This window comes from Abramis brama (genome assembly GCF_963993115.1).
Source record: "Abramis brama genome assembly, chromosome: 15".
Classification (NCBI taxonomy): Eukaryota; Metazoa; Chordata; class Actinopteri; order Cypriniformes; family Leuciscidae; genus Abramis; species Abramis brama.
Genome location: NC_139977.1, coordinates 29,745,977 through 29,758,766, shown reverse-complemented (window position 1 = coordinate 29,758,766; position 12,790 = coordinate 29,745,977). Strand labels below are relative to the sequence as shown.

Genomic DNA, 12,790 nt, shown 5'->3' with positions numbered 1-12,790 from the left:
TGTGGAGAGTTTAGAGATATCTTGTCAACTGCTGTGGGTGTGAGTCTGGAACGGTGATTAATGCAAATTCCCACTGTGAACTCATGTTTACATTTGAAAAGAGGTTTCTGCCTTGGTCTGAGTATTTAGGGAGATGCTGAAGAAGGCTCGGCGCAATGTGTAGCTCAAATTAGACCATGATGCTGAGAGTGGCCAAGATTCTAACTTACATTCGAGGTCGTGATAAAATGGAGTCAGATATAAAATGGAGTCAGATAAAAGTTTAAATGGAATTAAATTACTTTGCCACGCGGGAAGACAGTAACGCTCAGAGACCTTCACCCGTCTTATTGGAAACCCCCATTTGGACCGATAAGCGGGCTTACAATACTCACAGACAGCAACATGGTGCCGGCCCAGATCCAGGCCACCTCTCATACATGAGTAATCCACATGTACCAGATGTAGCCCGGATCTGGACCGACACTGTTGCTGTCTGGTCTAGGTGCTCTCTTAGGCGTGTTACTTGTGTTCCCACAGCAATGCTGGCATTTTAATCTAATAAATGTTGACTAATAGATGTTGTTTTTGAAATCATGCTTGAGTGTTCATTGCCGCTGTTTTGATTGGCGAAACATTCTCTTTTGGCTCGTGCACACAGTCTTCACATGGAAGAGCGCGTCAATCTATCGCTTAATGCCATTGTGGAGACTCTAATCTTTCCAATGAAATCACCAAACAAAATGCACACAAATGTGTCCCTGCTCTTTATATACATCTTTGATTTTAATGAGGGAAAAAAACAATACAAGGGTGGATTAGAACCTTGAAACCTCTAAAAAAAGCTCTTCCACTATACCATTATAGAATACGAATGTTAGATGCGAATCTATTGGGCTTTTCACACTTGAAATAGTTAACCTGGGTCAATCTTAACCCCGGGTTAACTGAATCCTGGGTTACCTGGGGTTTAGAATGACCCAGGGTTAATTATTTCAAAAAGCCCTATGGTGTACAAGTTTGGCACTGCAATGCGGGGTTAACTCTGCAAAAGTTAAAAAAAGTTTTTTTAAAAACTCCGGAGCACGGTTTCATAACTCCGGGTAAAAAGCGGTGCTATCCCCTCTTCTAAATTACAAGAGTGAAACGTTCCTTACCCAGGGTTAAAAGCGGTGTTTAGAGCATCAATAACCTGGGGTTAAGCGCAGTGTGAAAAGCCCTTTTAAGTGTGTGTGTGCATTGGCTTCTGTAGTCTTTTCTTACCTATTGTGATGTATATCTGAGTGAAACTGCCTCTGGAACAAGAAAAAATATTTAGGACTGGAATTTTATGAACATTTCATGATAACTGCATCAAACAGCAGTTTCAAGGAGCCATTAAAAAGAGAGAGAGAGAGAGAGAGAGCGAGAGAGAGAGAGAGAGAGAGAGAGAGAGAGAATCAGTCTAAAGACAAGTCTGTAATGATTTGGAAGGTTTTTAAAAACATAAAAATATTATAACTTTTGGGAGAAAACAAAATAAAAATGTATAAAACAATCTATTGCTAAACAAGAACAGGAGAATCAAACATGCAAGCAAACGATTGTCTATGACAAATTAATGCTGGGAAACGTCACTCCTGTCTTGTATCTTCCCAAGTTTCTCAGTCATCCAGTACATACTTGCCTACTAATTTCTAGGTGTGGAGCCTTCCTTCTATCTTAACATATATTTGTTCTTTTTATTTCATTCCCATGTTTTTTTCCTTTCTCATATTTGTTTGTCTTGATAAATAGTTTGAATAGTTCCTTAACTTATTTCACCCATTTTAATCCATGAAGGGAACTCCGCTGTATATTGGTGTGCAAAGAGAATAGAAATCAATCTTGGCCTGATTTTTCAATAACTTCCCATCATCGCCACCCCACCTTAAGCATTCTTATGCAAATTTAAGTCTTAACTGTAAGGTTTATACAACAAAGATGTACCATAATTAAATATATTTTGTCAATTCCTCTTACTCATCTTTGGCTGTTAGTAAATGCATGTACTCATTACTCATCTTTGGCTGGTTAGTGCATTCATCCTAATTGAAATCAAACATGAACTAATGTGGTGCTTCTGGTTAAAAACTTTGAACACCAGTTTGTGTATAAACAGATTGTCCAAGCAAAAATGAACATTAATTTACTCCCCCTCAGGTCTTTGTATTTTTATGTCACTATAGTTCAAGATTAATCTATTCAAATCTATGTGATAAACAAGTTAAGGTCAAAAGTAGTCAAAAAGTAGTCAATTATATAACCTAATATGTGTAATGTAATAGTTATGTAACTAACCACACAGTTTTCATCAAGTAATTTGTATTCAGTAATGGACTACAATAGAAGTAATCTACCCAGCACCGACTCTGGTATAGTTACTGTTGTATTGAGAATACTGTACAGTAGCCTATGTATATTTCAGAGGTGTCCAATCCGTTCTGCCCTAACACACCTGCCTGAATTTTCCGGTAATCCTGTAATCCTTAAGGCCATTGCACACAAAGTCCGAAATTCGCATCCGAAATTTTCGCACGTTAAAAAAAAAATTCGACCTCACGTTATGTCAATCACGCTTGCACACTGTCTACGAAACTTTCGTCCGTAAAAAAAAAAAATTCGGATTGGGTTCGATTTTCTGCGTTTTTCGCATCCACAGCCAGTGTTTTGAGAGGTTTTTTGAAAATTCAGAGCCAACGACAAAATCCAGAATGACGTCTGACAAGTTGATACACTATTCGTCTCACAGCACAAGTACTGTATGAAAAACAAAATGCGGATTACAAAGACACTGAATAAAATATAACCTGTATACAGCTGTTCTGTCTGCCAGCGCTTCCGCCGGTGTGTGTGTGTGTGTGTGTGTGTCCGTCCATAGACATACTGTCAGTCTCTGTTCAGGATCGATTGGTTCACGGAAATTGGTGGTCTTCTTTTTAATATGTGGTATCGCTAGCAAAGCATCAAACTGTTCCACTGACATTCTGAGGTAAATTTTGAATCGTTTGGGATAATTTCGCAACTCCTTGATAAGGAGGTGAAACTCTCCTTCCTCTCAGCGCAATCTCAGGATTGGATGGACCCAATATTTCCTCTTTCTTTTTTTCTTTCTCTTTTTAAGAAGAAAGAGGGCAACAAATTCATCCTCACTGCTTGACGAATCCATTTTGTATTTTTTGCGTTTTTTTCCGCAAAGGTTTAATAAATACGCATCGGACTCAGTGTGCAAGGTTTCTGTGTGTGACGAATTTTAAGGCTGACGAACACGAAAAAACGCATACGAAAATTTCGAACTCAGTGTGCAATGGCCTTTACAGATAACATTTGGGTGTTTTAAAAATCGTCTACCCTTTATTAATTTGATTAACGTTACGTATAAAATGTAGTCGTAGTAGTGGATTTGAAAGTTTGCTGAAATGATTAGCAATATGTCATAAGTGCTCTTGAGCCAGTGATGTGCAGGCTAGGTAACTGTTAGCATACAATACATGTGCTAACTTTATATCAAATAAGTGACCTTTGCATTATGTCTAATATTTATTACACAGCAAATTAACCAATCAGAAGATGGACCATTTTCCACCGACCACCGTGTTCAGTCTCACCAGATTTAATTTATTCAGGTAAGCATTGCAGTAAAACTCACTAAATCAATTAATCAATTAATTCATATCAAATCAAGCATTCTAAACAACTTAAGTTTTTATTTTTGCATTCTTTTGATCTATTATTAGGCCAAGGAGTCCGACCTGACCAGGAAGGTGCCTAATAAGCATAGCCTATCAGCGCACAGGTAGGTTAACTACTGAGGGAAAGAAAAAGATCATCACATGTGGATTTCTTGCATCATGTATCTTACTGTGTATTTGTCTCAAACAGCTGTCCCTTCACTGCAAACAAGTTGAAATTGGCTAGCCTAAATCCCTGATTGCAGTTAAGCCTACGAATCTCAGCATTTTTGGAGAGAATTAAGGAAATGTTAGTATTAAAATTTAATCTGGCATAATTTAGTTTACAGTTCAACTGAAATGTTAGAATGTGCTGACAAAAGGGTGTTACTTACAAATATATATATTCTGAATTATAGTATGATGGAGATTAAAAACAATTTGATGCTTGTGTAATTTTCTCCTCTCTCTCTCTCCCTATTATATTTTTATATAGTGTTGGAACTGCGATCTTCTCTGAAGAAGAACTGAGCACATTTGTGTTGGTGGACACGTTTGCATCCAGGAAACAGGACTGATGCATATGTCACACTTTTCTGGAAACACTTCAGGAGTTTCAAAGTCGTGATCTGATTGGTTGAATTCTACAGGATGTTCGGGAGATGTGAGTGTCGTGTTCTTTATCGGTTCGCCTGGAAACAAATGCCGTGACACCAAAACCCCTCGTGGAAGAAGAATGCTATTGTGCTTACAACTGTGACAATGAGGGCTTACCAGGATCAACTAAGCGCTGGATTTTCAAAAGTATTTGAAGTTCGCAGCTCCATTGTTGCCGTAAACTTGCTTAACGTTCTTGAATGAATAATTTATTAGATGCAGCCAGTCTGTTATTGTAGGGACATCAGCATCATATATTATCACGCCCCTAAACATGACGCAGAACAAAACGAACTGTGATTGGTTGCGTTACATGTCAGTCAAACGTCCTCTTGGGTGGTCCTTGGTCAAGAAAAGCTGCAATAGAGTCTAGGGATAGGTCTGGCTAAACAAGACTAAGTTCTGAACAGGATAAGTTAATTTAGGTTTAGGTTCATTTATGTATTTTTCCCAAAGGTGAACAAAATGCTTATTCCCAAAGATTGGCTTATTAAAGACTGATTTTATGATCACTTTTACTTAAATGCTGTGAAAAAGATGGAGGAGTACAGACATTGATAATAATAATGAGAACTGTTTCTTGAGCATCAAATCATCGTATAAGAATGATTTCTGAAGGATCATGTGACACTGAAAACTTGGAGTAATGATGCTGAAAATTCAGCTTTGATCACATGAATAAAATAATATTTTTTAAATATTCAAATAGAAAACAGCTGTTTTACATTGTAATAATATTTCACAATATTTACTGTTTTTACTGTACTTTTGTATCAAATAAAATATTTGGTGAGCATAAGAGATTTCTTTCAAAAACATTAAAATGCTTAATATTTTCTAAACTTGGCCACCAATGTACATCAAGCCAAAAATGTTTTGGAAATAAGTGAAATTATTTTGAAGGTGGGGAAGTGTGTCATGTTACCTAATGAGATTGAGAAAATAACTGTTTTATCCTATGTTGGACATTTCCTTTTTGACTGCTTTAAATTGTATTGTTTTTTTCTGGATTGAATTTAATTGTTGATATGTCAGTCATTATAATAAATAAGATAATCAACCACAGACTTTATTTTGTCAAATGCTTATTTTGTTTAGGATTTAGGATTTTAGATACCTTTCTTAACACAGTGTGTGTAGCCAAGGATAGCACATAATGTGTGTTACACATGTTTACACATCTTTTACACATCTTTATGTTAACCTTTCTGACACATTTAGTGTGTTAAACTCATTAACACAGTGAATGAGTTGAAATTAACACAAAACTAGTAGTCCTGGAGCTCACCCACAAATGTGTTAAAATTTAACACAGGTTGTGTCATTTTTGACACATTCTTTCTAAGAGTGTACGTGTGAAAAGAAACCTGCTTTAGATGTATTATGTTCAGGACAAACGTAATAGCACTGCAATTGGCTATATTAGGTTAAGGACCAACGTAATAGCACTGCTTATATGTTGGCATGTAACGTAATTGCGATTTGCAAAATAGTTTCCTCAGAACGTATTTCATGTGATACAGGGTTGCATAAATGAAGAATACTTTTAGGAAACGGTCCAGAAAGAGGAAGTACCTCTATCATAAGTTTGTGTGTCAGATCCTTTTCTGTTAACCTGTCATTATCCCATGATGGCCCATCCCTTTTTCAAGGCTATAAAATGGGCACTGAAACATTATTTCATTTGCCTCCTAATCAAAGATGGATCTGCAACTCTCAGTTTTTCTTCTGTTTGTTCTATTCACTGGAGGTACAAAGACAAATTGCTTTTTTTTATATCCCATCCAAATCGAGATCATTGGATCTCTCTCACTGTCTCTCTTGTTTTATTTCTAAAGGACACTCTATCAGGTGTTATGAGTGCACGAGTGTGACAGGTTCTTGTGCAGAACAACAGGTAACAACGTGCCCTGAACTTTCCATGACGTGCATCAGTTCAACAGCAGTAGCACTAATTGGTAAGTACAGCAGTGGAAATGTATATGGATATTTAAGTGTGTGTGTGTGTGTGTGTGTGTGTGTGTGTGTGTGTATATATAAGATTTATGTTTGCAAGCGTAGAAATTTCTATACAAATTTCTGCTACTTAATTCATTTTCACACAGATTGTTATGCAAGTAATATAATTTGTAATGAAAAATGAAAATTAAAAGCAAATTTAGTCTTTTCTCTTGACTTCTGTTTTGCAGCTGTGATTAGAAAGACAAACACTTTTTCTGTTTTAAATAAATTGCATACATGCAGTCATCATTCCTGTATCATTTGTTTTTTAGAAGGCAATCCTTTTAAAGCAAAGTTTAAAGGTTGTATTCCATCAAATTCCTGTCTGTACCCAAGCATCAGCAGTGCAGTTGCCTCTCTTTTCTGCTGTAACACAGACCTTTGTAATGCCAAAGATGCAGGTATTGTACTTTACTGACCATATGCAAATGACTATCTTTTTTTAAAAGTCAACTTTCATTTGACTTCCGTAGAACATTCAATCAGAAAAGCAAATGTAGGAATTGATTGAATGGAGTGGCTTAAGTGTTGTTTCATTAGATGTCTTATTTTGTACAGAGCTTTCTGGAGATTCCAGTCCTAACATCTTCACTGTCCCCAGTATCCCCAGCCCCAACCCCCCCATCCCCAATCCCCCCATCCCCAATGGAAAGAGATGTTACCATTGTATTGTAAGGGCAGAGCTGCTTAAACATAATGGACTGTTCAGGGAGTCAAGACCGCTGTATTAAAGGAACAGGTGAGAATCTGGAAAAATAATATTAAAGTCATTATTTTCATTTCTTCATCGTTGGTGGGTCTTATTTTTGAACATTTGATACAGTTCACATACCAATGGCCAGCTTAGACGGTGGTTTTTATGTTACTTTCATTCACAACTCAACTTCTGTTTTCTTTCTTTTCTTAAGTGAATTTCAATGGTCAGTCATTTCCTATAAATGGCTGTGCCAATAAAGCGGTTTGTGAAAGTGTTGCAAGCTTCTCGTGTTGTGAGGGGAACCTGTGTAACGGGGCTCAGAGTGTCACCCAGAGCTTCTTGTTCCTCTGCTGTTCTCTCCTACTTCATGATGCACTGAATACAGCAGATCTTCACATTCTACAATCAGACACGCTGTACTGAATATATATTTATTCGCTGTACTATATAGTGTTCTGATGTAATAAACAGAAAAGTGGACATTCAAAATGCAATAATAGTTTAAAAAAAAGTGCATTTTTTTTTTCTTTAAAAAAAAATACAATAAATCTGTTTCTTCTGGACAATGATGATGATTTATTTATTTATTTATTTATTTTTTAAAATTGTAAGTAATTACTTACAAATTTTAGATGGTTACTGATTCCAAATGATATGACAAAAAATTTTGTTAATAATGTAGATTACTCATTTTAGGTTATGTATTCTGACTACTTTGATTACTTTTGACCCAACTCGCTTATCAAATTGATTTGAATATGAATATTGTATATTGATATAAATTTACAGAGCGAAAGAAAATATATTTCATTCTTATATATTCTTACATTCTTATATAAAATATAAGATAAATATCTTATATATAATCTTATAAAATATATTCAACATTTTGGCCCAGTATTAGACAGGGCTTAGATTAAGCATGATTAGGCCTTAGTTCAATAGGGCATTTATAGCTTTTATAAACGTGCCTTAAAAAAATAATTACCGGTGTGCATCATGAGACATATTTTACAATATATTTTAGGATGTTCCAGTGCGACTTGCTTTCAGCTAAGACCGCTCAAACATGCATTTTAGTCTGGGACTATAGGCCTTGTCTGTCGTATAAGTGCATTAAATATTACATTACGTTAGGGTTTCCCAGACTAGGATTTGCAAGTTTAATGAAAAGCTATTTAGTAATTAAGTCATAACATTTTTAAATTAACATGTCAAAAGAAAACATTTACTAAAAAAATTTAAATATTTGTTTACCTGCATGTCATGTGACCATTAACCGACATCAGAGAACCGTGAACTTAATTGTATTATTATTATTGACTTCATTTTATTATTGCCCTAACTTATTAACTTAAAATCTAAGGGCTTACTTCAAGTAAATATATTAGGTCAAAGAGGTTCAGCTGACAAAAAAGTTGGGGAATCCCTGCATTGTAAATATGAAAAGACGTGAATTTGTACACTTTAACATGTTCTACAGACAAAAGCCTTCCAGTGACATAGCAATACATTATTAAATGAGAGCGATAATTCAAATAATAATTGTGTTTGTCAGGAGCTGATTTGATATGCAATGTTGTAATGTTGAGAAAACACTTCTAAAAAGTGAAAAGATTTCAGTAAATCCAGTAATCAAATATTGTGTGGGTCTCAGTTTTCAGTGATCGGCTTATGACTAGCAGCGGGTCTGTGTGTGAACTGTGAATTCCACAAACCTGGCCTTTCAAGACCTTCTGAATGGATAAAAGTATAGGCTTTTATAAAGGAGAATTTAAAAGATAAGAAATAAGTAGAATCGATGAATTATGAATAAATTACTGTTATTTTATGTTAGAATAAAGAATAACATTAGAACATAATAACATCAATGGAAAAATAACTGTAGTCTGATTACGAGTATTTTAAAACGTAATAAAAGTACTTAACTTTGGGAATCTGACAACGTAATCCAGATGATATGTAATCAGTTACTATCCAGCACTGATCATTATTTAATTATTCAAAGGTTTTACAGGACTTTGTACGGACAATATTTACATTTCCACAATCAGGATTTTCCTGGCCGATAACAATAACTGATAATTCTTTTTTATTTGAAAGCTGATAACCGATATATTGGGCGATAAGTCTAAATCCAAATTTTTATATAATTTTTGAGTGCCTGATTACAAAAACAAAAGTCTCATGTCCTAATCACACAATTATAATGATGTTATGTAGCCTATATGACATGTTGCACTAACTATATTTTCCTTTTCAAAGTGATTCCAGTCATATTTCAAGCAATTCAAAACCATCATGTTGAACAGTGTGCATCTGAAGTGTCTCAGCTGAAGGAAATAATCAATTATTTATCGGCTTTAATATATCGGCCAAATTTTCTTATCAGGCCGATAACGATAATATTAAAAATAAAAATATATTGGTGGCTGATATATTGTGCATCCCTATTGGTTCTGTTTCTGTTTACCTGTGTTTCCTGTCATTGTTAACTGAGCTATAGTTTCCTAGTGTGTGCCAGTTTGTTTCCATAGTTACTGATTAGTTTCACCTGCATTTCATTTAGCTCAGTTTGTTTGCCTGTGTATATTTAGGGTGTTTCTCAAATGGAAGACTGCATCCTACCGAGACTGCGTCCTTCTTAGTCCAGTCCTTCTGAGGCTTGTAGGCTAGACGACTCCTCAGCAATTAAATGCTAGAATGAGACGGTCTAGTAAGTGTGCATGCCTATGTCACACATGTTCACGCCCCCACTTTCACTGCACAAAAATACTATTAAAACGTAATTTTGGAAAATTCTTTTGTATTACAAATCTTTATATTAACTGGCTTTTTATTAATGCAATAGAGTGAATGACAGCCCTCTGCAGTCTCCCAGTGGCTTACATTATTGGCAGTTTAGTGTTAGTGATTAATTTACTGCAAAACAAAAGATAACATCTATTTTTTATGTCCGAAATCATTTTTGTCTTACATTTCAAAATAAACTACGACAAGCTCAATACCAACTCCGTCCGTTTATTTTTGTGAATTTAAATATGTGCAAAGGATTGTGGGTGATTTAAGGCCACGAAGGATACATCCAATGCATACTTCAAAACTGTCCGAATGAAGGATGAGAAAGGAAGGCTGCCAAGGATCCTTCAAATTTAGATGGCCTTCAGCAATGTTTGATGACGTAGCGGCTGAGATATGCAGCCTTCAGTTTGAGAATCACCCATTGATCTCAGTTCTTTGTTTTGTGTTGTTTATGCTGCCATGTATTTTTCCCGTGATCTTCTTCATTGTGGATTATCTTTTTTGTTCAAAAAAAAAAGTGATGCAATTAAATCCCTTTCTCATTTTTGCCTTACCCACTGTGACAGTTAAAGTGCCTCTATTATGCTATTTTAAAGTTTCCTAATGTTGTTTTGGAGTCTCGTACAACAGGTTTACATGCATCAAAGGTCAAAAAACTGTTTCATTTTCTCATAATATTCATTTGCACATCACCACATTTTCAGTGATTCTCAAACGACTCGTCAGATGAATCAATCTCTCTAAATCCCTCCTTTCCGCGAGCTACTCTGCTCTGATTGGCCAGACGGCTCAGTCTGTTGTGATTGGTTTACTGCGTACAGCGCGCGTGTTGAAAACAAAAACAGCCATTGCCATAACAACGTCAGCTCTGCGTGTCCTGAGGATTCCTATCCGTTCCACCTGCACGATCCGTTCTACGCATGCGTAGAAAACGCCATTGTCAGTTTGAAATACTCTGACTTGTTTGTAGTTCTTTCTTCATGTAAGTGCACAGATAGTCTAGGCAGAAATGCATATTATGTTCCTTATTGTCTTCTGTAAACAACATTGAAGGGATTATTTTCCTCATTTAGATTATATAGATATATATTAGCCTATATAGACCCATACTAATACAAAATTACTCAACTTAAAAGTTAACTGCTTTTAATTAAAAAAAAAAACGACACAAACTGTCTTTGACAATACTACTGACCTCAGACCAAAACACGGCAAGTTAAGTAAGTTAAGCCTAATACCATACAGCAATGAATCGAAAAAGGAGAGTATGGAGGAAACTGATCATGTATGTTCATGTAACTCACAACTCCTTTATTATTTTGGATTGGCAACCACGTAAACACATCGTAATGCATAGCATAGTAAGCTACATTTAAAAGCATAAAAATAGTCCAAAACACAATACAACTAACACAATATCAAAAACACAATACAACTAACGTTACACAAATATGCCGCAAGTTGTGCCGCCTGCGTGAAACGGATCGTGCAGGTGGAACGGATCGTGTACCGACAACTGTAATCTAAACACAGTGACGTCGATTTTAGCATATCAATCCGAGCGCAAGTCCGATGATGAAACATTGGAAGAACTATTAATTCAACCCGAACCTCCATCGCAAGGACGACTCGAGCAGGACCTTTCTCAGAGATGCACTACTCATGTACATTGGTACATTGAGATGTTGCAACTGTAATTCCTCACCATCAGCATTAACAAGTGCATGTCCATCAACAAACCGATTATTTTACTTGTAGGCCTACTTATTTATTTACAGAGTATTTTTCTAATATATTGCGGTGAACACGTGGAAACTGTATCAATAATAGTGCATAACATTAGCCGAGCTCAAGCGTGAATGACTGATGTAACATAAACGTTGGTAAAACAAATCTTGCTTCAACTACTTCAAAGTAGTGAGAACGCCAGACAATCTGCATTAATAGACAGTTGTAGGTAATAGTTGCCCACAACTGATTAGCAGAAGTATTTCAGTAAGACTTAGCAGTTAGCAGGAGACCAACACAATATAAAACTCAAAACTAAGTATTTTGAACACCATCAATTTTAAGAGCAAGCGGTTTGCGAATCCTGCATTGAACTCCATGATTTGAGAAGCAGTCGTCAGTAAAATAAAGGGAACACAGCAAACGTTTAGGATTATACTGCTGTGGTATCATGATAAAGATGAATTTGAAAGATGAACCACCGATTCTTCACATGCTCATCCTTGAGCAGTGAAAAAAAAACTGGCTTTGCCTTACTACACTAAAACAACCATTATTTTTACCATGTCTTTTAACTTATGTTTCATATACTAGTTTAACCGAAGCTATAGATTTTGAAATTAAACATTTCTCGTTTTTAGTTAATTTATATGAAATTCTTTTTTAAGGACATACATTAATTACTTAATTACTTAATTAATTAATCTAGCAAGCCGAATCCTATTTCACAAGACCCTTACTAAACCAATCTTTGAGAGAGAGAGAGAGCACTTGCTGATTTATAACTGATTAACCTGGATATTGGATATATGGATAAAAGAAAAAGACAAACACCAGAAAATATTGTTCTGTGATATAATAATTTAATTACAGCCATACATTCCCTTGACGTGTCAAATTAAATTATATTTTGCTTGTATCAAAATAAAACATTCAACAACTTGAGATAGACATTTGATATGATATATTAGCCTAGCTATAGAATATACAATTCAATTACAATACAAAAGCTGTCTGTCTTTCTGTAAAGCTGTGTGTACTGTTAAAAGTGCTATAGCCTACAAATATATTACTTGATGGCATAAAACTAACTACCAGCTTAAAATTGCAGCGGGATTTAGCATGCTACATAAAGCTACCACATAAAGCTAAACCTACGGAGCTGGTGTGTGTGTTCACTCTTAACTTCCCATTGGAATTAATTGAAAACGCTTGCTCTGCTCCGCTATGAAATAAA

At 35.5% G+C, this 12,790-nt stretch overlaps 1 protein-coding gene and 1 long non-coding RNA gene across 2 annotated transcripts; both read left to right on the top strand.

Annotated features, from left to right (window-relative positions):
* The first annotated feature begins 3,554 nt into the window (after positions 1-3,554).
* Positions 3,555-4,365, top strand: LOC311096745. The gene is made up of 4 exons (XR_014609083.1): positions 3,555-3,623; positions 3,735-3,793; positions 3,880-3,978; positions 4,165-4,365. It is a non-coding gene; the product is annotated as an uncharacterized lncRNA (long non-coding RNA).
* A 1,581-nt stretch (positions 4,366-5,946) lies between these two features.
* On the top strand, positions 5,947-7,592 carry LOC311097297 (phospholipase A2 inhibitor and Ly6/PLAUR domain-containing protein-like). The gene is made up of 5 exons (XM_084136890.1): positions 5,947-6,075; positions 6,164-6,283; positions 6,599-6,727; positions 6,885-7,065; positions 7,235-7,592. Exons 1-4 carry the CDS (start codon positions 6,027-6,029, stop codon positions 7,055-7,057), a joined length of 471 nt encoding a protein of 156 aa, XP_083993016.1. The 5' UTR covers positions 5,947-6,026; the 3' UTR covers positions 7,058-7,065; positions 7,235-7,592.
* The last annotated feature ends 5,198 nt before the right edge of the window (positions 7,593-12,790 follow it).

Coding starts and splice junctions, on each gene's coding strand:
- LOC311097297 (XM_084136890.1), top strand. CDS start 6,027: ATGGATCTGCAACTCTCAGTTTTTCTTCTGTTTGTTCTATTCACTGGA. Junction 6,076..6,163: donor GTTTGTTCTATTCACTGGAG/GTACAAAGACAA, acceptor TTATTTCTAAAG/GACACTCTATCAGGTGTTAT. Junction 6,284..6,598: donor AACAGCAGTAGCACTAATTG/GTAAGTACAGCA, acceptor TTTGTTTTTTAG/AAGGCAATCCTTTTAAAGCA.